This window comes from Rhineura floridana, chromosome 2, assembly GCF_030035675.1.
Source record: "Rhineura floridana isolate rRhiFlo1 chromosome 2, rRhiFlo1.hap2, whole genome shotgun sequence".
NCBI lineage: Eukaryota > Metazoa > Chordata > Lepidosauria > Squamata > Rhineuridae > Rhineura > Rhineura floridana.
The window spans coordinates 61,450,869-61,475,447 of NC_084481.1; the positions used below are offsets into that span (position 1 = coordinate 61,450,869).

At 42.3% G+C, this 24,579-nt stretch overlaps 1 protein-coding gene across 2 annotated transcripts in view; it reads right to left on the reverse strand.

The window, feature by feature from the left end:
• The window catches only part of EPC2 (enhancer of polycomb homolog 2), a 61,642-nt gene extending 47,892 nt beyond the window's left edge, over positions 1–13,750 (reverse strand). For both annotated transcript variants that reach the window (XM_061608834.1, XM_061608833.1), the window contains exon 1: positions 13,310–13,750. In XM_061608834.1, coding sequence (XP_061464818.1) covers positions 13,310–13,462 — 153 coding nt within the window. In that variant the 5' untranslated portion in view covers positions 13,463–13,750. The remainder of the gene's footprint in view (positions 1–13,309) is intronic.
• Positions 13,751–24,579: the final 10,829 nt, after the last annotated feature.

The following is a 24,579-nucleotide window of genomic DNA, read 5'->3' on the forward strand; positions in this document are numbered from 1 at the left end:
CTTCCCAGTTCCTCCACAGTTTTTTTATATGGGTCAAGCAGAACTGTATAATTATTCTAATAATTCTGTATAAATATTCCGGACTTTTATCTGCAAGCGAAACTGGGATCCAGCAGAGGCTTCCTGCTAGAGAAAGGGGGCTGGACAACAAGTTTCATACCAGCACCACCTTCCACACTGTTCCAGAATGCCTTCTAAACCTACAGAGCAACTTTTGAGGAGACGAAGGGGGAATGGGTGAAATTCATCACTTCATCCTCTTCCTATAGCACAGGTAAAACTCCGCTGAGTGCAAGATTGGATCCAACTCATTATGCTGACAGAATGTAACAATGGCATTGCTGTTTTAATTCAGTCCCTTCCCTATTAATCCTTTTAACAATGCTACAGCAGATTTTTCCATTCCAAAGCACATGTTTAATTAACACTTTTGTTCAATTTTTTCTTTATATAATAACAAAACACAGGCAAGGAGAAGGGCAGAAGATGAGGAGGGTAAGGGGAGGGGGGGCCTAGGTCAGACAGGAATGTCTATATACTTTCCAGCTCACAAAGTTGTTCCAGGAACAAATATTTGGTTATTACCAACAGTACAACCAGATCCAAAGCAGAAATGACACTGTAGGCATACAATTCCACCATAAGTGGGCCAAATAGCCTCATATTCATCTGGTAATTGCTCTCTACGGTAGGCTACATGTTCAGATACAGAAAGCATAGCAACATCCTCAGTCCATTGTGCTACCGCTGGCAGAGATTTGACATTTTTAGCCATCCATTTTGGAAAGGTCATTTTGGAGTTCTTCACAGTCTGCACATCCTGAATAATTTAGTGCAATCAATAAATTATATTTATTTCACCCAACTCATACCCACTTGGAGGTGTCCTGGTGCCCACTGGAGAAATAGAAATATTCCAAATTTAGATCCTTGGGGGATCTCCACTGTTTACTTCTCACTAGCACAAACCACCTGTTGATTTATTCAATTTCCCTTTTTAAGCAGTTACTGATAAGACTGCTTAGAAACTTTGAGTGATCTTTTAAAATCAATTAATGCCTTAAGTATAGATTTTACCTAACAGATCATTCTAATTTAATGTTTGTTGATATTACCTCAAAAGTATAATAAAAATATGGTGAAGCAAGACTTTGTGTTTCAGAAAACAAGAATGATTCTTCATCGGCAAGTTAATATTTCTATTCTCAATAGAACTATCAGTTTACATGACCCCAAGTTAGGCTGACAACCTGTACTTTCCTATATCTCGCCAGCTCTGATTTTCTCAAACAGGTGATTGTCTTCTAGTCCTCCAGTAATAAAGCTGATTTCAATGTTATATATTTCAGTAAAACAATCAAGAATTTCCCATTAAATTCTTTAAGAACTATTGTATCAGTATCATCTGGCATGGTAGCTTGTTGCTTTTTAATGTTTTAGTTAGTCTCAGAGTCATATGTCACACTACCAGTCTTCAAAATCATTCCTCAAAAGCTAATGGTTCGTGTATAGATATTTCATCAACTCTTCTTACTGCGAAAATAGTGTAAAGAATTTGTTTAGTTTCCAAAGAGTTTCCCTGCCATCTTTCCACATTACCTTTTTACCTAGCTATCTAATGGTCCTGTGTGACTGATTTCCTGTTTCACACTTTAAAAAAAATCATTTCAATTTATTTCATATTAATATCAAGATAGGGTTCACATTGTAAGGTAACAGTAAAAATACTAGCATCAAAGAGTTTGGCTGCAATCATAGTAACATGTAACAATTGGCTATGACTTTGCATCCCCATTCACAACAGGCATCATGACTATCCGGGCTGTGGAGTCGGAGTTGGAAGTAATTTTGGATGGAGTCGGAAGAAATGTACCGACTCCGACTTCAAAATAAATTTTGATTGACAATTTTTAAAAAATATAAATTCAAAATGTCAAAGAAGCTTCCCATGAAGTCAGCTGTAGTTGAGCATATCACCATAACTCAAGATGGAAAACATTTTGGTGTCAGTGTATGACACAGGACCCGGATGAAGACAAATCCATATCTAGATCCATTTCAATCGGGTTTTAGGCCTAGTTTTGGCACTGAGATGGCCTTGGTCGCCCTGTATGATGACCTATGTCGGGAGAGGGACAGAGGGAGTGTAACTCTGTTGATTCTCCTTGATCTCTCAGCAGCTTTCGATACCATCGACCATGGTATCCTTCTGGGGAGGCTCGCAGAGTTGGGAGTTGGAGGTACTGCTTGGCAGTGGTTCCGCTCCTACTTGGCCGGCCGTCTCCAGAAGGTAGTGCTTGGGGAACATTGCTCGACACCGTGGGCTCTCCAATGTGGAGTTCCGCAGAGGTCGGTTCTGTCTCCCATGCTTTTTAACATCTACATGAAGCTGTTGGGTGCGGTCATCAGGAGCTTTGGAGTGCGTTGTCATCAGTATGCTGATGACACGCAGCTCTACTTCTCCTTTTCATCCTCTTCAGGTGAGGCTGTTGATGTGCTGAACCGTTGCCTGGCCGCGACAATGGACTGGATGAGAGCTAACAAACTGAGGCTCAATCCTGACAAGACTGAAATGCTGTTGGTGGATGGTTTCTCTGATCGGATGGTGGATTCACACCCTATCCTGGATGGGGTTACACTCCCCCTAAAGGAGCGGGTTCATAGCTTGGGAGTCGTTCTAGACTCTTCCCTTTCACTTGAGGCTCAAGTAGCCTCGGTGGCACAGAATGCGTTCTACCAACTTTGGTTGGTAGCCCAGCTACGTCCCTATCTGAGTAAGGAGGACCTCACATCAGTTGTACATGCTCTGGTAACCTCGCGTTTGGATTACTGCAATGCGCTCTACGTAGGGCTGCCTTTGAAGACAGTTCGGAAGCTACAGCTAGTGCAAAATGCGGCTGCCAGATTGTTAACAAGGACCAAGCGGTCTGAGCACATAACACCTGTTCTGGCTCGCTTGCACTGGCTACCAATATGCTTCCGGGCCAGATTCAAAGTGTTGGTATTAACCTATAAAGCCTTATACGGCACAGGACCACGATACCTGTTGGAACGCCTCTCCCAATACGAACCGGCCCGTACACTACGTTCTGCTACGAAGGCTCTCCTCCGGGTTCCAACTCATAGAGAGGCCCGGAGGGTGGTGACAAGATCTAGGGCCTTCTCAGTGGTGGACCCCGAACTGTGGAACAGTCGCCCCGAGGAGGTGCGCCTGGCGCCGACATTGTTATCCTTTCAGCGCCAGGTTAAAACCTTCCTCTTTCCCAAAGCATTTTAATTTAAGTTAACCTGATTTTCATATTTGTTGTACTGATTTTAGATTGTTCTTATTTTATATGTTCTTATTGTATTATATTGTGTATTTTATTGTATTCTCTGTGTTCACCGCCCAGAGAGCTATTGCTAGTCGGGCGGTATAATAGTCTAATAAATAATAATAATAATAATAATAATAATAATAATAATAAATGCTGTGATGCCAAGATGAGCGCATATTCAGGCAGCAATAAAAATGCTCCTATGAGAGCTTCCAATTTAAAAAGACATTTACAGCCCTTTCCAGGCTGTGGAGTTGGAAGCAATTTTGGGTGGAGCTGGAGTCAGACAGCAGAAAAATAGAGGAGTCGGAGTCAAAGGTTTGGTGTACCGACTCCACAGCCCTGATGACTATATAAATAGCTAAAAACAGCTTGGATGAGCATATACATCCAGATGCATTTTCACAACATGTGTGCAATACACATTTCTCTTTACTAGATCAAGGCATTTGTCTTCCGCAATTTGCTCCACAAATTCTTTATTGGTTGGCTTTACCATCAATTATACTTGGTTTGCCCCAGTTTGTGCTCTCCCCCCCCCTTAGTTTTGAGAAAAATTATCTCTTTGAGATTAAAAGAGGACTGTATCAGATCTTCTGGAAAATTCTCAATTTCCACTTAAGCCTAAGTTAAATTTGATACTATTATCAGGGCTGTGGAGTTGGAGTCGTGAGCAATTTTGGGTGGAGTCGGAAGCAATTTTGGGAGGAATCAGAGTTGGTAGAAATGTACCGACTCCGACTTCCAAATAAATTTTGATTGACAAGAAGCAATTTTGGGTGGAGTCAGAGTCGGACAGTAGAAAAATAGAGGAGTCGGAGTCGAAGGTTTGGCGTACTGACTCCACAGCCCTGACTATTATGCCCACAGTATCCAAATGGTATGGCAATGCTCCTTCTGGGAAGAAGGGTGAGATATAAATTTAATAAATAAATAAAATAAATAGATCTCATAGCAGATCCTCATCAACATTAACACTGTAAATCTATACTCACTTACCTGGAAGTTAGTTCTATTGAACTCAATGGGGCTTACTTCTGAGCAGGCATGTCTAGAATTGCACTGGTAGTAAATAAAAAATCATCTCTCTTCTTGTTAGTTTCAGGGTCAGCGTTGTGTTTGCCAAGCCTTGTATAATTTAGGCCCAGGATACCTTAAGAAGTACCTTACCCTGTACATCCCAAGTCGATTATTGAGTTCATCTGGGGGAACACTATTAGTGGTCCCCCATGGACCAGAAACACAACCCATACCAATGAGAATCCATGCCTTCCCAACTCTGTGAAACTCCCTCTGACTAGAAGTTAGACAGCCACTGTTCCTGCTGAGTTTCAGATGTCTAGTTAATACTTCAGGAGGTCTTTGCATTATGAACACTTCTCTGAAGTTTAAAGTTTTTTTCTGGGTTTTTTTGTATAAACTTCTGAAGTTTTAAATTTTGTATATTGTATATTTTTATTGTTGTAAGCCACTTTGAGACCTAGATGGTGAAAAGCAGGATATACATTTTAAAAATAATAATAAATAATAATTTGACAATACATCCCCCATTAGATTCATAGACTAGTGGAGTAGGAAGGTGCCTAAAGGGCCACCGAGTCCAAGCCGCTGCTCAGTGCAGGAACCCTACTTAAAGCATAGCCGACAGGTGGCTGTCCAGCTGCCTCTTGAATGCCTCCAGTGCTGGAGAGCCCACCACCTCCCTAGGTAATTGTTCCATAGTTGTACTGCTCTAACAGGAAGTTTTTCCTGATAAAAGCAGTGAGACTTTCTTCTGGGAAAACACACTCAGGATTAGGCTTTAACTACTCCAAGGTGGACTTAATTGTGTTTTAAGTGCATCTATGTCAAGTGTCATTTCATTCCCCTGTTCAAGCTGAAGATAAAAATCTTTGACTTAGTCCACTGAACTGATTAAATTCAGTCACTGTAGCTGCATTGGCGTTAGGCTAAATTAAAAAAAAAGAACACTGGAATGTTGAATTCATGTGGGCTGTTTCAAAGATTCGTAAAACCATCTATATGGAATGTAACCCCTGTAGAAGAAGGAACATCTGACCTAATATAACCACACTGAAAGGTTCCAATTCTCTGTCACCAATTGTTAAAACATGGCAGGTAAACAAATGGACAGACGCCTGCATACGATTTGATACTGGAGACTGGTACATTTATGACAGGTCTTATGCTACTTCCTCCCTTCGACTATGTTCACACTTAGTAGAATTTTTCAGAATATCGGAATGCAGCGTTTTATGTAGCTCAAACCTGAACTAAACCTTCATTTCAAAGTGTACAGATTCTCCCTCTTTACTGGCTTAGCAAACTTATTCACCTATCTTCAGTTTGAGGTAGCCAAGACAACAGAATGCAGGTTCAGGTTGTGAATTTTTTTTTATTGTTGCTCATTTTCTTTTCTATTGAACCGCAAACTATCAAGCTGCAAGTATGTTCCTGTACAGTAAATTGTCATTAGTATGTTAAAGAGTTTAGGATTCTCCCATTTTGCTGGTATATACCAAGAAAAAGCTTGTGTTCTAAGGCTTTAGGCCAGGGGTGGGGAACCCTTAGCCTTCCAGATGTTGCTGGACTAAAGTACCATCAGATCCAGCCACCATGGCCAATGAGCAGGGATGATGGGAAACTTACTCCAGTAGCAGCTGGGGGCCACAGGCTCCCATCCTGCTTTGGGCTGCAATTCTAACCCCTCTGCCCTGGGAGTACATCCCATCAAATTCAACAGGATTTATGTCTGAGTAGACATGATGAAGATTGCACTCTTAGTAAGAACTGAATACCATCTCCTTTTGTTTGGTTGGTTTTTTTAATTTTTTAATTCTGATAGCTGCAGAACTGCTTAAAAAGGTGATGACCAGGATGGGGGAGTGAAGCGTGCAAGTGGATAAAAAATGGAAACAAATAAAATAAAGCCTAATACGATGTTTCTTAAATCTACCTTTTAACTCATTATAAAAAAGATTTTAAAATTGCACTTATTCTAACCATTATAATGCTGTTTTCATAACCACCATTTTAAACTAGTGGTGCAGCTAGGGATGGACCATGGGGCCAAAGTCCAGGGCTCCAACCCCCATGATTAGAGCATGGAACGTGATGGAGTCAGCAGCAAACAGGCCAGGAATCAGAATTTGGGCTTGCATGGGTATGCTGAAACCAACCAAGCTAACGCTGGCTGCTGCAGCATCCTTTCTTTTTTTAAAAAGACATTTTCTAGTCAGGTGGCTGGCCACAGGCATGGTTACAGGTCCTGATTTTATTATTCTTACTTTAAATACATATCAGGTTGTATCCAACTAAGTCATACCCAGAATAGAGCCATGGTCCTACTAACTTGACCACTGATTTCAGTAGGTTTACTCCCAGAATGACTTAATTGGATTCATTAATAGGCAAAAAAGACCCTTCCTGTTTAAGAATGTACCTATAGCCAACAGGTATTTCTATCAAACTTTTAAAAGAAGGGAAATTGGGCAACTATACTGAATGCACCATGGGAGCAGGAGACCTGATTTGTACTGTCCTACAAATTTGTAAAAATGCAAACACAATTTGGGTTGGCCTTTCATAGTCCAATCCACTTCCTGTGTAGCTTGGAAGAATTTGGTAACATGTGCGTCTGAGCATATAGTGAGTGGCAGCAACACCTGCAATCAGCCCAAATAACAGAAACAAGACATGATCTTGTTTTAGCAGGGAGGAAGCAACAATAATAAGACAGTTGATATACTTCAGATATTAACTTTAAATATGTTTGCAATTTTAGTGACGTTTCCTGGGGTAATTTATTTTTCCTTCCGTTTCCATGAATATGTGAAGTACAGCAACACTTTGCAAAATTTACACTAAAAAAGCTCCAAAACCAATTGTGGAATAATGCCACTGCAGAATAGCCTTGAGTGGACATATGGACTGTCTTAGTTTGCACAACATAAAACAGTGGTAGGTGAAATATACTCTAGCAAATTTCTAGGTGTGCTCTATGTTTTTAACTGACCATCCCATCCTTCCATAAATGGAGTGGTTTAAGCATAGCAGGCTGAACACATGCATCTTGGGCAGCCAACTTTGTTTTTTACAACAGCTAGATTCATTTCTTACGTACCAACATATTGTAATCAATCTGATTTTACATCAAAGTGCAGTTTCAGATTCAACTGTTAATGCACCCTAAATAGAAATAGAGCATAACCATCAGTTTGAAACAAAACGTGCTGTCTTCACCATAATATGACACTGACCAATAAAAAAACATTTTACACAGATTTCTAGGATGAATGTGCAAAATATAATTTTCTAAGTTAGAGTCTGTAGAAATAGTAGTAACACAGGAAAGAAGCAAAGTAAGAAGAAAACCAACATATAAGAATGGAATTCTCCATCTTTGGAGATGCAGTCCTGATTGCAGGTGTTGCCACAACTCACCATATGCTCAGAGGCACATGTTAGCTACACTGGAAGTGGATTGGACTGTGAAAGACCAACCCAAATTGTGTTTGCATTTTTACAAATTTGTAGGGCAGTACAAATAAGGCCCCCTGCTCCCCTGGTGCACTCACTATAGCTGTCCAGTTTCCCTGCTACTTAAAGTTTGATAGAAATATCTGTTGGCTATAGGTGTGTTTTTCAACGGCAAGGTTTTTGGGTTTTTTTGCCTATTAGTGAATTTCTCTGCTTTTTAATCTGGGAGGTAAGAAATGGAATCCTGTGCAAATTCGCTGAGAATGGATTGATCACTTGCATGCTTATTGAACTCAATTAAGATTCACTCCTGTGCAATCATGCTTAGGAGAGGTGAAACTGACCACAGGGGAGGAGGCTAAGAAGGAGGGAGGAAGGACTTGAGTGGGGAGGGAAGTGATAGGAGGGGGGAGGGAGGTTTGATCATTTGCATGCTTATTGAGTTCAATGGGATTTACTCCCATACAATCATGCTAAGGAAAGGTGAAACTGACGACGGGGGGAGCAGAGGATAAGGGGAGGAAGGAGGGCTGGAGAGGGGAGGATGAAGGGAGTAGAAAGGGAGGGGAGGGGGAAGGAGGGGAGAGGGAGGAAGGAAGAGAGGGAGGAAGGAAGAGAGGGAGGAAGGAAGAGAGGGAGGAAGGAAGAGAGGGAGGGGACAGCAGGTTCAATCATTTGCATGCTTACTGAGTTCAATTGGATTTACTCCTGTGCAGTCATGCTTAGGATAGATGAAACTGACCTGGGGGAGGGGAGGCAGAAGAGGAGGGGAGAGGAAGGAGGGGAGGGAGGGGAAGAGATTGGGTGGGTGGGTACTGGGGCAGAAGGGAAAGCCCTTTTGTTTCCAAAAGAAAAACCTTGTTCACAGTATCATTATTTGGGGGGGGGTTCCCCATGTTTTTCTTCTACAGCACACATAAGTAGTCTCACCCAAATTTAAACCAAAGCTGTCCCTGGCCATATCCACACAAGACATTTATTCCAATTTAAACAGTCATGGCTTTCTCCAAAGAGTCCTGGGAAATGTAGTTTGTGAAAGGTGCTAGGAGATGCTCCCATTGCCCTCACAGAGCTCTATTCACCAGAATATTCTGGGAAGAAGGGCTGTTAAACCACTCTGGCGACTGGAGTGCTGTCAGGGGGAGTCGTTAGGAAACTCTCAGCACCCTTCACAAACTATACTTCCCAGGATTCTTCGGGGAAAACCATGACTGTTTCAAGTGGAACAAATGTCTGGTGTGAGTGTGGTCCCCTGATTAAGCAAGCCAAACAGCTGTTAGCCTGGATTTTAGAACACTGACAGTTGGTTCTTACTGAGCTTGCCTGCGCTATCACAGACTCCAACGTCAAATTTCTTAAATTAATTAAAAATTATCCATGCTTTTTTTTTACCTTTTAAACTGCAGAAGATGAAGGTCAGAGTATGGGGCAAGGCACAGCTTGGAAAAGTTACTTTTTTGAACTACAACTCCCACCAGCCCAATCCAGTGGCCATGCTGGCTGAGGCTGATGGGAGTTGTAGTTCAAAAAAGTAACTTTTCCAAGCTCTAGGGCAAGGTTAATAATAGGATTACAGATACTCTGTGAACATGGCTGATTTTTAATTAATTTCAACAAATTATGAGCACTCTGACAGAAAAAAATATCAAGAGAAGTCTGGATTATTTTACTCATGCTTCAGACTTTAAAGTCTGGATTCTCTACAAGTGTTTTGTGTATCACCATGAAAACTTAAGAGAGTTAAGCAAGCGTTTCTGAGTTCAGGACTATACATTTTGTAAGGTTTTGTTTTGAAATGAGCTTATGAGGAGCAGCAGAATGGCATGGGGGGTATTTTCAATTTAACATGGTGGAATGTGAAAAATCCATGCTGGCTATAGTATACAGTCACTCTTGTGGCTGTATAATTAATGAGTACCCTGACCCTGCCTAGCCATTTGCAGAATTGGTTTAACAATGTAATTTAGGTTACCTTGCAGCGTAAGTTGTCCCCCTTACCTTTTTAAAAAGAGAGAATATACCATGTTCATCCATAAATTGTGTCAAACCACTGTCCCACAATCTTAAAATCCAAGCTCCAGCCTATTTATAGAAGATCTGTACTCATGATCATCAATGGCAATTATAAGCATAAGATTTTTTCCCCCTACGTACAGCTTCATAAAAAGAAAACTGGGTTGCAGCAGCCCTTGTGCTTTTCTCAAACATAAATAAAGAACACCCAAGAGTTCTGTGGAAAAGTAGTGAAATTCAATTTACCTAAGTTAGCACAGCCTTCTTCAACCTTGGGTCTCCAGACCTGTTGGTTTATAACTCCCACCCTCCTTGACTACGGCTATGCTGGTTGGGGATGATGGGGATTGGAGTTCAACAACATCTGAGGACCCAAGGTTGGAGAAGGCTTAGTTAGAAGCCCTATTCTAACATGGAGTGGAGACAACACATGCACATAAGCATCACCCCAACATCAATGTTCAGCTCAACAATCTGGAAGATGATTTCTAAGCATGTTCAGCTGAACATACGTGGAAGCTTCTCTGCCTTATTCAACCAAACACATACAGAACCTCCTTCAGTTGTTGATGATGAATGTGGGATGGTTTGAAGAGCCTGCCCATACAGAGGCACTGGGGAACACACCTTGTGTGTGTATGCTCTGGCTGCTCCCCACTTTTACCCCTCTCATGTTCAATAGCACTATAAAGAAACAACATTATGATTCTAAAGATGGATACTGTATCCATCAGCCCTTTCTTTCACTTGGAGCCACTACAAAGAGACAGCAGCTTGGGCCAAATGTATCTGCTAGTCACAGAAAGACAAGTATAATGACAGGTTTTCCTGGTAACAATTTCAAGGAAGTGGGGAGGGGAGCTATGTACATTTGACCTTCACAAACCAACAACAAAAGCTAGAACCTGCTCTGGACGAATAATTGTTTCCAACTTGTCCCCACAGCCCTTTCTTCTGCTTCAGCCACTTCCTCTCTACAGAGAACACATAATACTGGACTTACATCTGCAGCCCAGCATAGAAACTCTGCCCCTCTCCCACCCAATAACTGTCACCTGATGCCAGGTTTACCTGGCAACTATTTCGTGGGGCAGTATTGAGGATAACACACGATACTGGATTAGAAGTGGTAGGCATGTATAGAGGAGTCTTTAGTGAGAGGGAGTAAACATGACTTACGAAAATTGTAATAGCGTAAACCACTTTATGAGGTTCATCCAAAAAATACTTAAATATATAAATAATAAAACACTTGCTTCAAAGTAAATCCCACTGATATCAATGTGATTTCTTAGTAAGCATGGCCAGCACTGAGCTATATGTTTACCAACAGTGCAATTCTATACAAGTCTACTTAAACGACCTATTGTTTTCAACGTTCTTATTTCCAATTAAGCTTGAACAGGATTGCAGAAACACATACTAGGGAATAAGCCCTGCTGAACACAGTGGGACTTAGTTCTGAGTAAACATGCGCAGAATTGCAGAGCAAGATTTCAATCCAACTTATTTGGGAAACTTCCCAATGAAAGTAGTAGGTTTTATTTTCAAGAAATGTATTTAATTATTTGGCTGTAAATCATAGGACTGCTTTATTAGTTCATCTACTTTTCAAAACAACCAATAATAAAGAATGTCAGGTAGAATATATTGGGATCATTTAATTTTACATGTTTTTATTAAAATTATATTCTTGAACGTGCAATATTTTAGCTCCAGATTTTTAAAAGACTATTAATTCCACTTTCCACAAAGTGTAAATTAGTTGAAGTTATATAAATATGTCCTCTTTTAAACTAAGCTGCCACTGAAAAAGACAGCTAAATTGGTAAATATAGCTAGATCAGTTTGGTTTAAAAATACACAATATACAGTAATCCACCTCCTAATAAGGTTAAGATAGCTGAAGAATTAGCAATAATGAATATAGTATAAATTATAACGGAAGGAAAAATGCAATGAGGTCATAATCATGAGCTACCAATGAAAGATTACAAAGATGCCTCTCGGTTCTAACAGTGAAACAAGAAAGCCAATCACAAAATGTGCAGCCTTCTTCTGAAAGCCACAACCAATCCAACACATAGTGGGCTGGCAATGAGGTGGAGAAATCTTTTCATTGAAGAAATTTTCAATGATACATTTACTATCAGTTTTGCATGCAAGCACAGACACATTAGTAGGCCAATTTGTACACAGAGCAATATGCAACTCCAGCTTTTCAGAAAAATAATTCAATTGGTTCACTCAAAAAGCATCAATAAAACAGACAGCAGGTATGCCTGCTGTAAAGGTATCTTATCTATCTCTTCAGCTACAAATGTGCAAATACACTTTGACAGCAAAGGATTATATGTATGTTACAAGTGAAACCTTTAAATTTAATTGAAAATTATCACAGCAAATTAAATTCAAAAAAATCACAACCTAATAGAGATGTGAATTAACAGAAAACTGGTATTTTGCATCAACAGTGCATCACATACATTCACCCACCACAAACAAAAGTCAGGATATGATTCATTTCCAACTACATTAGTGGTTATTTACAAACAGTTCTCTTGTGAATAGTTAAGTCTCAGCTTGCAAACCTACGCACACTTAATTAGGAGTAAGCCTCACAGAGTTCAGTGGTACCTGATTCTGAGTACGCATTTATAGGATTCTATTATCAGTCTTGCTTCAACAACACAAAGAAACCAAAATATAACGGAATATTGTTGGATCACACACTGCATGGCTCGCTGGTTAGTCAGAGCAAGTGACAGCATAAGCCCTTCTTTCCTATAACTTGGACTGAGAAGTGTAGCCTGTCAGAATAACATGACAGCTTCTGGGTCCCAGGATATATTTAATTCCCTGAAAACTGAGCATAACGTTATTTCATTAAAATCAGGTAAAAGCAAGGCTCTGCTTGTTTTCCAATAACATACACCTTTGCTACAAATCCAGATAAAGCACTACCCTCACTTGCTGTTAGGAGAGCAACCAGCTTCAAATGTATAAAACAAGATCTGTTATACGAAGATCTGATGCCCTGAAATAAAGCCATCCGTCAAAGCCAGAGATATCTAGGAACTCGTAACAGCTGCTATCGTGTAGTTCCAGTCTGCCAATGCACAGAGCTAAAGACCAACAGCAGCAGAAGACAAGCTCCGCCAAGAACGGCCGGCGCGCACACTCTTCCATTCAAGAACGCCTTTTGCGCTTCCCTTCTCTTCCGCCAGCGTTAAGATCCTTCCCCTCTCCTCCCCTCCCCTCTAATCAAAACACTTCGCGAGTCCTGGGGACGCAAAGAAGATGGCGGAGCAAGGCCCCGTTTACGGCATCGGAGGAGAGTTTACGCTGCGCTGTTTACGCAGGCCCCCATCGGGAGCGTGCGCCGCTGCGGCGGGAAGCGTGCGTAGCAGCGCTTGGTGAATGCCAATGGCCTATTTCCCGTGAGGGGAGGGGGAATGTCTGATAAACAATGGTGGGCCCCCCCTGCGAGACTCCCTTACCGATTCCTCCTCCTTTTCCATGCCAGTGGGCATCTGCGGCACGGCCCGATTGATGGAGACGCAGTCATTGAGGTCGGGCATGTCCTTGCCGCGGTAGATGGGCAGCGGTTTGGCGGCGTCTAGCGCCCGGGCTCGGAAGGAGAGTTTGCTCATTGTCTCCCCCTCACAATAACACCCCGGGGCCGGGCTGGGGAGGTGGGGGGGTGAGGGGGACCCTCACTACGGCCTCGCCGCCGCCTCCCAGCCGCTCCCGAACCCGGCCCGACACACCATGGAGAGCCCCGCCGCCCCGGAACAGCTCCCACGAAGAGCCGCCCGCAGCCCTAGATCCGCGCCGGGCTCGCTCGATCCGCTCCCTGCGCCATGGCAAACATGGCGGACATTAACCAAAGCGGCCAGCGATCCCGGCAGCCAACGCGAGAGCGGGGAGAGAAGGAAGGGAGGGGGGAAAGAGAAGAGCGAGTGAGGGGGGGGGGAGAGTAGAAATATATAAAACAAGAGGAGATGCGCGCGCAGCCCCAGCCGGGTAACCAACACCGGGGCTGAGAGGGAGACGAGACCCGACACTCGCTCGCTCGCGCTCGCTCAGTTTTCTCTCCTCCCACCCCCGCCGTTCTTCCACAGCGAACGTCGCTGCAGAGGATGTAGGAGCAGCAGTGACCAAGAAGGAAAGGCGCTGAGGGAGAACTTGACAAGCCTCGGGACGTTTTCTCATCCAAACTTCTCCACGTACAACCTACATGTTAAAGTATTAAGGGCACACAGAGCACCACCACTACCAAAAACTTAAATGGTTATTAGTATAGGACGTCTTCACACATTACTGTTTTTCCTCTCTTCAGAAGTGTTCGCTTAAAAACAATATGAATGGTGACAGGCACGTGTACGAGGAGAAAGGGAGCAAATACACTTGCAGCTCCCTGTTGACTGATGTACGCCGTCAGTGGCAAACCTGAATTTGCATTTTGGCTGCGTAATGTGTGAAACGGGCTGAATCTAACAGAAGAACGGAGATCCTATATTTATATAATTGCAGTAACGGGGTAGAAAAGGGAATTTCAGCATGGGGAAACTTGCCCGCAGCCCTCTGCCAAGTTCCTGAACTGGCCTGTTATGCAAAGAAAGGTAGAAGAACCCAGCCTTTGATGCTAGTCACCCTCTTCTAACCAATTTGAGATCTCGTGTAGTATAACGGATTAGTACGAGAACCAGCTCTGCTTTTCTGACTTGGGCTGCAATCCAGTACACATTTACCTGGGAGTAAGTCCCACTGAACCCAATGGAGCTTACTTGTGAGGAGGCATGGATTACAGCCTAACTCAGTAATCAGATTTAAGCAAACGACTCTCAGAATTAGCCTCCCCCCATACGTAACAAGAGGATAATTAAAGTGGCCTACCTCACTGGGTTGTTGTAGGAATCACAATATATAATAAGTACTTTGAGCACTGGAAAAGCTACATGTATTCTTAATATATAACTACACACACACACACAGTGAGTTATTGCTGTATTTCATTTGAGAAGCACTTCCCACAAAACATCCTGAAACGGTTTATCATGAAAAACATTTATACAACACATTTCAAGAGTTTCAGCTAGAGCTCTGTATACTAGCTCAACTTCTCAATATTGCAGGCAGATGACTGAGATAATAGTTCTTTGCCAAAGACACCTGGTGAGTGTCTGAGGAGAGCTTTGAACTGGGAATCTTACCCACTCTCAACAGGTTTTCCACTGTGTTCAGTAAACTTTAGTTAACTCTGGGGTGTATGCTTACTTGGTATCAAGAAAAGATGACTTTGTACACAAGAATCACTAAGTCCATATATAATGCAAAAGAAAAGCCTGTGTTGATTTAAAAAATGCATCCATAAACCTCCAGCTTAATGTTCACTATTAACAATCAGACATTTGCATCAACATAAAGTTCACAGGTGAACCATAGAACTATTCTACTCTGTTCTAATGAATATGAAAATATGTCTAAAAGCAGTTTGACACAATATGATTACACTGGATAATGCACTAGTGACAACAGAGCATACATGCTCAGATCACAGTAAAAGAGCAGACTACCTAGACCTCAAGCCATCTCAAAAAATCACCTAGGCAGAGAAGATGAAGGTATTGTCCAGCAGCAAAAAATCTCAACAGGTTTTTTTGTACCAATACAGTCCTTTCTTTTTTGGACAATTTTTTAAAATCTATATTATTGCACTTTGTTGTTTTTGCTGTACAAAGTAACATTACTACCCCTAAAAAACAAACCACTAAAATAAGAGTACATTAAAAATACTAAGAAATGTTACATAAGAAGAGCCCTACTGGATCAGTCAAGGGCCCATCTAGTCCCACATCATGTTCAACCAGATACCAATAGGAAGCCCACAAACAGGATCCAAATGCAACAACACTCTTCCCATTTGTGATTTCCAGCAGCTGGTAGTCAGGGGCATACTGCCTCCAAGAATGGAAGCAGAACAAAGCCATAATGACTAGTAGCCATTGATGGCCTTTCATCCATGAATTTGTCTAACCCCTTTTAATGCAATCTGAGTTAGTGGTGGTCATCTTCTAGTACTGTATTCCATAGCTTAACTGCATTATGTGAAGTAGTACTTTTTCTCTGTTCTGAATCTTTTCTCAGTAAAGACAGATGCAAGCAATTTGTTCAGCTTCTCTGCAGTCTCTTCTTCTTTGGCACATCCTTAACTCCTTAACATCATGCAAAGGTCCAATAATCTCCCTAGCCAATTTCATGCTTCTGGGGCATTTTTTGTGTTGATCTTAATATTTTTAGTGATGTGCCCTTGGAATCTTCTCTATGCCCCCCCTTACTGTCTGCTTGCATTTATTTCGTCAAAATTTGTGTTCCACTTTGTTCTCATTTGGACAAGACTTCCATTTTCTGAAGGAAGCTTTCTTGTTTCTAATAGCTTTCATGACTCTGCTCATTAACCATGCAGGCATTCCCTTGGCCTTGATGGTACACATTCTAGCTGGGCTTCTATTACTGTGGTTTTGCACAATCCTCAAGCATTTTTGAGAGATGTGACATCTTGATTTTCCAACTTCTAACAAATGGGGGGATTGATAAAAAGGAAGTTGAAATAATATTAATACTAATACTACAAATGGCCTACCCTTCACCAGAAGGTCCCAGGGCAGTCTAACAGTCTAAAATTCAGTATAAAAACAAATTACATTCCAAGGACTCAGAAACTTCAACTGGTCCAAAACGCAGCAGCCAGATTACTGACGGGGGTTGTTTTTAGAACTCATACCCCTGTTCTAAAGCAATTGCATTGGTTGCCAATTCATTTTTGGGCCCAATTTTACATGATAGTGCTAGTGTTTAAAACCTTAAACAACTTAGGCCCCAGATATCTGAGAGATTGCCTCCTTCCCTACAGATGCTCTTAAGATCAGCAGAGGGAGCCTTTTTGGTAGTTCTGCTGCCCTCAGGGATGGTGGCCTGGACAAGGGCATTCTCTGCGCCAGCCCCGAAGTTGTGGAAATCCCTTCCCATAGAGATGCACCTGGCATCTTCGCAGTACAGTTTTCAGGTAATGCTAAAGATGCAGCTCTTACCCTGGCCTCTGGCACTTGAAATGATGTTTTCAGGACCCACCCTAATCTTGTGAATATAATATGTTTTAGTTGCTTTTATACTGAATTGTATTCTGGGACCTGCTGGTGAAGAGCAGGTAGTAAATATTACCATTATTTTCAACTTCCTTTTATCAATCCCCGCAAAAAATGTTTTAGAAGTTTCCTCTTTTGAAGTAAAATGTGACTGTGTTGGACTTCCTTGGCAATTGTTCATGTACATACATGTTGAATTTTACAGCATTGTGGTTCAACAGCACATCTCATACCATGTTCTGGGTGCTGCATAAGCTGAGAGTCAGTTCCATAACCAACTCTTCTAGGGCAGAGTCATGGTATCCAGAAATTTTACTTCTTTGTCATGAGTGGAATGTGCATGTACCCTTATGTGAGGATAATTGAAGTCACCCACTGTTACAATACTTCTTTCTTTGGACACCTCATTGATTTAATTCTCCATCACAGGATTATCCTCGGCAATTACCCTTGAGGCCTGGCATTGTCACCTGCAGCAACTCTGTTAAATTATATAACATTTCTGGCCATATACAAATTGACTTGATTTTTATTCCAGCCATTTCCTATTAGAAGTACCTGTCTGTATTATACACATTCATACCTCCTTCACACAATCCCCTAAATTATACTTACTGCACCCTTATATGTAAATGTATTAATCAAGATGTTAAATATTCATAGCCTGTACCTTTGCAAATACTATCAATTTATTACTCGAACAGGAGTGGTGGCATTATCCACCTTCTGCTAAACATTGCATCAGGAAGAAAAGATGGCTGAGTGTAAAACACTCACAATGCCTGGACAATATTTAACACAAAATGCTGCAATTACTGCATACCACTTGACTAACTTTTGTCAAGACTGCTGTTTGTGAAGCACAACTGTCCAGTCAGTGGACAGAATGCTACTCTAAATCTTGGTCAAATCTTGGTTAAATCAATAAGACTTTGTGTTGTGTTCTTGTCCAATGCCAGATCCCACGCTGAAGATGAGGCTGGTCAAAGGTGCTGGACCATGGACAGCTCCAAGTGAGCAACTTGGTCCAACAATGGTTGGGAGCAGACGTTTTATGCCTCTGTCTTCAGACTACCTCTCTCTAGAGCTTTCAAAAGCCAACCCTCTGGCCTCAAGATGGGCACTCCTCCATTCTATAGCCTCTCTCCTGGTGCACTCCCTGTGCTGCCAGATGTGCTGTGGGAGGCATCTGGTTCTTCAGGCTCAGGGGGAGATATCTGTGAGGGTCCAGGCTTTGGTCCTATAGGCCCTGGTGGTCTGAGGGGTTCCTCTGCAAGTTTCTGTTCAACAGCCTCAGGTGTAATAGTCAGCTCTGAGCCCTGACCTGGCTCCTCATCTGGCACCCTTGCAGCCTCTAACTCTGTGTCCAGATCACTGCTGGATACAAGGGTCCTCAAAAGTCAATATGATCTAGTGGATATAATATTAGATATGGGTTCGATAATCCCTGCCAATTGTAGACTCACAAGGACAAGTTACTGTCTAAGTTCCAAATCCCCTATTTGTATAACAAGACTAATAGCCATACACGAACACACATGGATATTGCAAGAATGAGGCTGCAATCCTAAACAGTGGACTCCAGAAGTGTAGTCATCCAGGATCTCTGGAAGGTCTTAGACCCTTTACTTTTTTGGGAGCCAGGTCCCAGCAGGGTCTCTGTCTCCAGCATCCTATGAGCCAATCAGCTTGAAAGGGGAGTGTGTTGGCCACTGAGAACAGCCTTCTAACATGATTCCTTGTCCTTTTCTGCTGATTGGAGCCCAAAGAGTGAAAGGAAGTGAGTCGGCCACAGAGAAGCCTCTTCTTGGTAGCTAACACACTCCCCTTTTGTGTTGATTGGTTCCTAGGGATGTCTGTTGATGTGGGAGAAGGCATTAACAAGGATCTCATTCTCAACCTAGCAGCAAAGGGGGGGGGAGTTGTGTGTTTTTGTTCCAGCCCAAAGCCGGGAGTAAGGAAGGAGGAGGAAAAGAGATAAAAATACATTCAAGGATGGGAGAAGAAAGTGTATGTGTAATGGTGCTAGGTGAACAGAAGTGACTGGGTACAAAGGCAATGCCAATAGCATTTCAATTTAACCATTGCAGCTTAAGATATACTAAAACACCCTTGCAACATTTTATATATGTCACTGGAAGAAAAAGGTTGGACAAATCCTAACAACAAACCAACCAACCCTCAAACCCATCCATTCAGGGCTACCTGCCTCTGTAAATCAAGTTAACTCTGTAAATCCAATTAAAATTTTATATTGATTGGAATGTACTACCTGTTGCATTCAGGTCCTGGTTGTGGGCTTCCCATAGGCATCTGAGTGGCCACTGTGAAAACAGGATGCTGGACTATGATGGGCCTTTGACCAGATCCAGCAGAGTTCTTCATATGTTCTTATGCTTAACCAAATCAAAACTTGTTCTCTCTCACTTTGTATTTCACAGTAACATTCAAACAGAAGACATTCTAACCACCTGGCAGATTTTTTAGTACTATTGCCAATGCCATGTAGACGCTCAGCATCACTAACAATGATTTCCAGAAATAAAGTCACATTAGAAAAGCCATGAAGATAATGTAGTCCACCCCTTCATGCTAAAGCATTCTTAACTGTTGAGCGCACAGAATGCCAAACAGCCCACTGACACCAAGACTGTAAAGTGCCACAAGCAACACCATTCAGAACAACCCAAATCAGCAACTAAAAGCAGCACTAATAAATCCACCCTGAAAGAACGCTCACAACAAAGCTAAGTTAAAACAACAAGACATTGAAAAGAATGCCATTAAATGCTTTAGGAGATAAGCAACATCTCCAGTTGCCCCCAGAAGCATACGTGGATGAAGCTCAAAGATCTGAGCGTTGACATAATGTGAAGGAGGGGGACAGCTGTATTCTGCAGGGTATCTGAAACCTTTGGGTGTTTTTCAAGGACAGCCTTTATTATATTGCATTGGATTTATGGCACAGACACTTCCCCTGCTACCCTCTGATGTAAGTAATAACTAATATATTCCCTGATCTTTTCTCCGGGTTGCACATGTGTATGATCTCTAATTTTAGCAGCAGTATGTTTAAAGTATGCTAAAACCTTGTCCTCAGATTCCGTAACTTTTAGAACATTTGTCCATTTGCATGCATATTGTTGGCATCTGCACATGAAACATCTCTCTCTAACATGTTGACTATCATCAATGGAACAGAATATATATATATATATATATATATAGTCATGAGAAAGACCAGGGGCTAAATACCAAGGTCATTGCACTGAACTGGCACACTAGGGCCAAAAGGCTCTGGCATTTAACTGTAGCGAATGTCTCTGCCACATATGTCCAGCAGCTGTGTTACTGCTGCCAGGTTCTTCTCTCAGCTATTCTGGTCAAGGTCAGCTATTTTGTTGATTCCAGAAGTAGAGAATGCAAAACAGCAGCAGCAACACCAGGCAAGTGAGATAAGGGGATGGAATCATGGACTAGCTGGAAGCCTATTGGCCTAAGGCAGTCAAGCAACCTACCTCAAGGCAACTCTTTTTTTCACTGACCCATCTGCCAAGGAGCCCGTAGGAAAGATAGGAAGCTGCCTTATATTGTCAGATCAATGGCCCATCGAGCTCAGGCCTCTCTCTCTGACTCTTGGAACTCTCCCCAGGCCACACACCCCTCTACCCGAGCTACACCCCTCGCTGGCCTTGCTTCACGCATCCAGTGTTTTTGCCTGGCTGAAATGTGTACTTCAGCTCGGATAATGCCTCTTGGTTGTCTGGATGGAGAACAGGAGTGTGAGAGTGTGTGTAGAAAGTAGCCTACTATAGAAAGGTAAGATTTACATTCAGTGCCCCACCCACCAGTGGCTTGTGGCTCCTGGAAGGTTGCCCAAAAGGTAATATAGTCTGCAGGCTGAAAAGGGTTCCACACCCCGGCCTACACTGACTAGCAGCAGCTCTCCAGGGTTCAGACAGGGGACATTCCCAGCTCTACCTTGAGATGACAGGGATTGAACCAGGGGCCTTCTGCATGCAAAACAGATGCTCTGCCACTGAACTATGGCCTTTATTCTGCTCTTTTGCTGCCTCAGGGATCTGCACAGAGTTTTGAAGGTGTGTGCATTACCTTAGAGGAGAGGTATATGCAAGTTCAGGCAGAGACATGCTCAGTATCCGTATCTATCTGCGACACCATCATGCCATCATGCATTGCACTCTTCCACTAGTACAGCCTTACCATACTGGGCAAATGGAACAATAAATTAAATATCATAATGTGAAGTGAGGAAAGGGGGGGAAACTTTTTGGTAGTATCACAGACACCCAAACCTGAGTCTAAGGGCTATACTTATCTAATGTCATGTGAAATTATTTGTGTGTGTGAGGGGGGAGGAACATTTCTGCCAGAACTAATAACAGTTTTAAGGAGGAGATTTTAATTGGGACAGCACCATGACAGGAAAGGATTATAAGTAGTACCCTGTGTGCTGCAGTCCTGATAATAGAATAATAGAATAGTAGCATTGGAAGGTGCCTATAAAGGCATCAATTTCAACCCCTGCTCAACGCAGGAATCCAAATTAAACATACCCAACAGGTGGCTGTCCAGCTGCCTCTTGAAGGCCTCCAATGTTGGAGAGCCCATCACCTCCCTAAGTAACTGGTTCCATTGTCATACCGTTTTAACAGTTAGGAAGTTTTTCCTGACGTTCCATCGAAATCTGGCTTCCTGTAACTTCAGCCCATTATTCCCCGTGCTGCATTCTGGGATGATTAAGAAGAGAACGTGGCCCTCCTCTGTGTGGCAACCTTTCAAATATTTGGAGAGTGCTATCATATCTCCCCTCAGTGTTCTCTTCTGCAGGCTAAACATGCCCAGTTCTTTAAATCTCTCCTCATAGGGCTTTGCAGTCCCTAATCACCCTTGTTGCCTTCCTCTGAACCCGTTCTAGTTTGTCTGCATTCTTCTTAAAGCACGGCGTACGGAACTGCATGCAGCACTCAGGATAAGGCCTAACCAGTGCCAAATAGAAGGGGACTAATACTTCACATAATTTGGAAACTATACTTCTGTTAATGTAGCCTAATATAGCATTTGTCTTTTTTGCAGCCACATCCCACTGTTGGCTCATATTCAGCTTGCGATCAACGACAATTCCAAGATCCTTCTCACATGTCATATGGCTGAGCCAAGTGTCCCCCATCTTATAATTGTGCCTTTGGTTTCTTTTTCCTAGGTTTAGAACTTTGCACTTATCCTGTTAAATTTCCTTCTGTTGTTTTCAGCCTAATGCTCCAGCCTATCAAGATCACTTTGAATTTTGTTTCTGTCTTCCAGGGTGTTAGCTATCTCTCCCAATTTTATATCATCTGCAAATTTGATAAGCATTCCATGCACATCCTCAACCAAGTCATTAATAAAAATGTTGAAGAGCACTGGGTCCAGGACCAAGTCCTGTGGTACCCTGCTCATTACCTCCTCCCACTTTGAGAAAGAACCATTGATAAGCACTCTTTAAGTATGATTCTGTAGCCAAGTGTGGATCTACCTGATAGTTGTTCCATTTAGTTCATATTTAGCTAGCCTGCTAATCAGAATATCATGGGGCACTTTGTCAAAAGCTTTGCTGAAGTTGAGATATATTATGCCCACAGCATTCCCATAGTCTACTAGGGAGGCTACCCAATCAAAAATGAAATAAGATTAGTCTGGCAGGATTTGTTCTTGATAAATCCATGTTGGCTTCTAGTAATCACGGCATTGTTTTCAAGGTGCTTACAGACTGACAGCTTTATAATCTGCTTCAGAATTTTACCGGGGATTGATGTCAGGCTGACTGGTCTGTAGTTCCCAAGTTCCTCCTTTTTGCTGTTTTTGAAGATAGGGACAGCCCTTCTCCAGTCATCCAGCACTTCAGTCATCCTCCACGATTTCGCAAAGATAATAGACAGTGGTTCTGAGAGTTCTTCAGCCAATTCCTTTAATGTTCTAGGATGCAGTTCATCAGCCCCTGCAGATCTGAACTCGTTCAAAGTGATTAGGTATTCCTTGACCATTTGTCTATCAATTTCAAGGGGCAATACTGCCCCTTCAATTTCACGTTTCCCAGGAGGGTCATAGATCCCCCTCCACACTTGTTATTTATAGTTTTTAAAAGATGCACACAACACCAAACTACATATTTAATGTCCCATGTAGCTTGGCTCCAAGGCTGCAACACTATGCACACTTGCCTAAGAATAACCCCACGGTATCTAGTGGGTCTTATTGCTAAGTAAACGTGTAGGACTGCGCTGCACATGTTTGTGAGCTGCTCCTGAATTTCACTTTGCATGATCCTTTTTGTACACTTACATGGAAACAAACCCCATTGAATAAACATGCACAGGATTACACTGCCCATCCTGCTTTAAGCAAATTCATTTGTGATTTAGGGAGCAATCCTATGGCCTCTGGAAAGGCAGCTGAGAGGCCATAGCATGCTGCCGACTCCCTTCTCTGCCAGCAGAGAGGAGTTATGCTGCCAAAGGTCCCTGGGGAGTGTTCCATGGGGAGTGAGACCAGAAGTGGATCATTCTGAGGATGTGTCAGGGAAACCATGCCCCTTATTTCCCTAACACTCCCTGCACCCTGCAATAAAACAGGCTGTGAGGTTATGACAGCCCTGGAGATGGTACTGTTACATCCCTCCCATTGCAGTCAATGGGAAGAAAAAGGGGGTGATAGACTATGCAGGAGGAGTTGAAATAGCTCATCCCCACTACAGCAGAGCAGAGAAAATGGCAGTACCTCCACTGCAGATATCAGCCTCTCAAAGGGTTCCATCTCTTTAGAGATTTACTTTTGAGCCTATAAAATGAAGAAAGAAATACTGAAAAAGAAAGGCCACTTGTATAGATTCCATAAATCATGGTCATTCATAGGAATAGAGGAAGCTGCCTTATACCAAGCCAGATCATCGGTCCATCTAGCACAGTGTGGCCATCGCTGACTGGCAGTGGCTGCCCAAGGCTCCAAGGCAGGACATGGTTCCCAGCTCTACCTGGAGATGATGGGATTGAAGCTGGGACCTTCGGCTCTACCAGCTGAGCTAAGGCCCTGTCTCAGCTACAGCTCTTTCTGTGAACTTTTTCAAGTTGTTCTTAGTAAACTACAATGGTCTTTTTCTTCCCATCCAGTAGTAGAATAAGAGTTTGCAGAGACTACTACACCGTTTTATTGTTTTTCTCCATAAATGAAACATTCTTACCAGCTGTAAATTCCTACCCTTTTTTACCATCCATGCTAATGGAAAGCATACAGTACAGGTATCACATATCTAGATCTTCGCTTCATCCATTAAAAGGCTATACATTGAGGAAAACTGTTTCATAAACAGATTTAAACTTTTTGTTTTCCTTAGGCAGATTGCTTTAGAGCTGCCACAATGACCATGCCTTAAATTCATACTGACTTGCATTTTCCAATTTAAACGAGGTCTTTGGGTCTTTAAATATAAATGCATGTCTCTGTCATGCATGTAGAGAGTTGAAAAGTATTCGGCTGAGCAAAGTGCATGTTCCCTTTAATCAACTGTGTAAGATTTAAACACAATATATTTAAGAAATGAAAAATAATTTATTCACTGGCTAAGA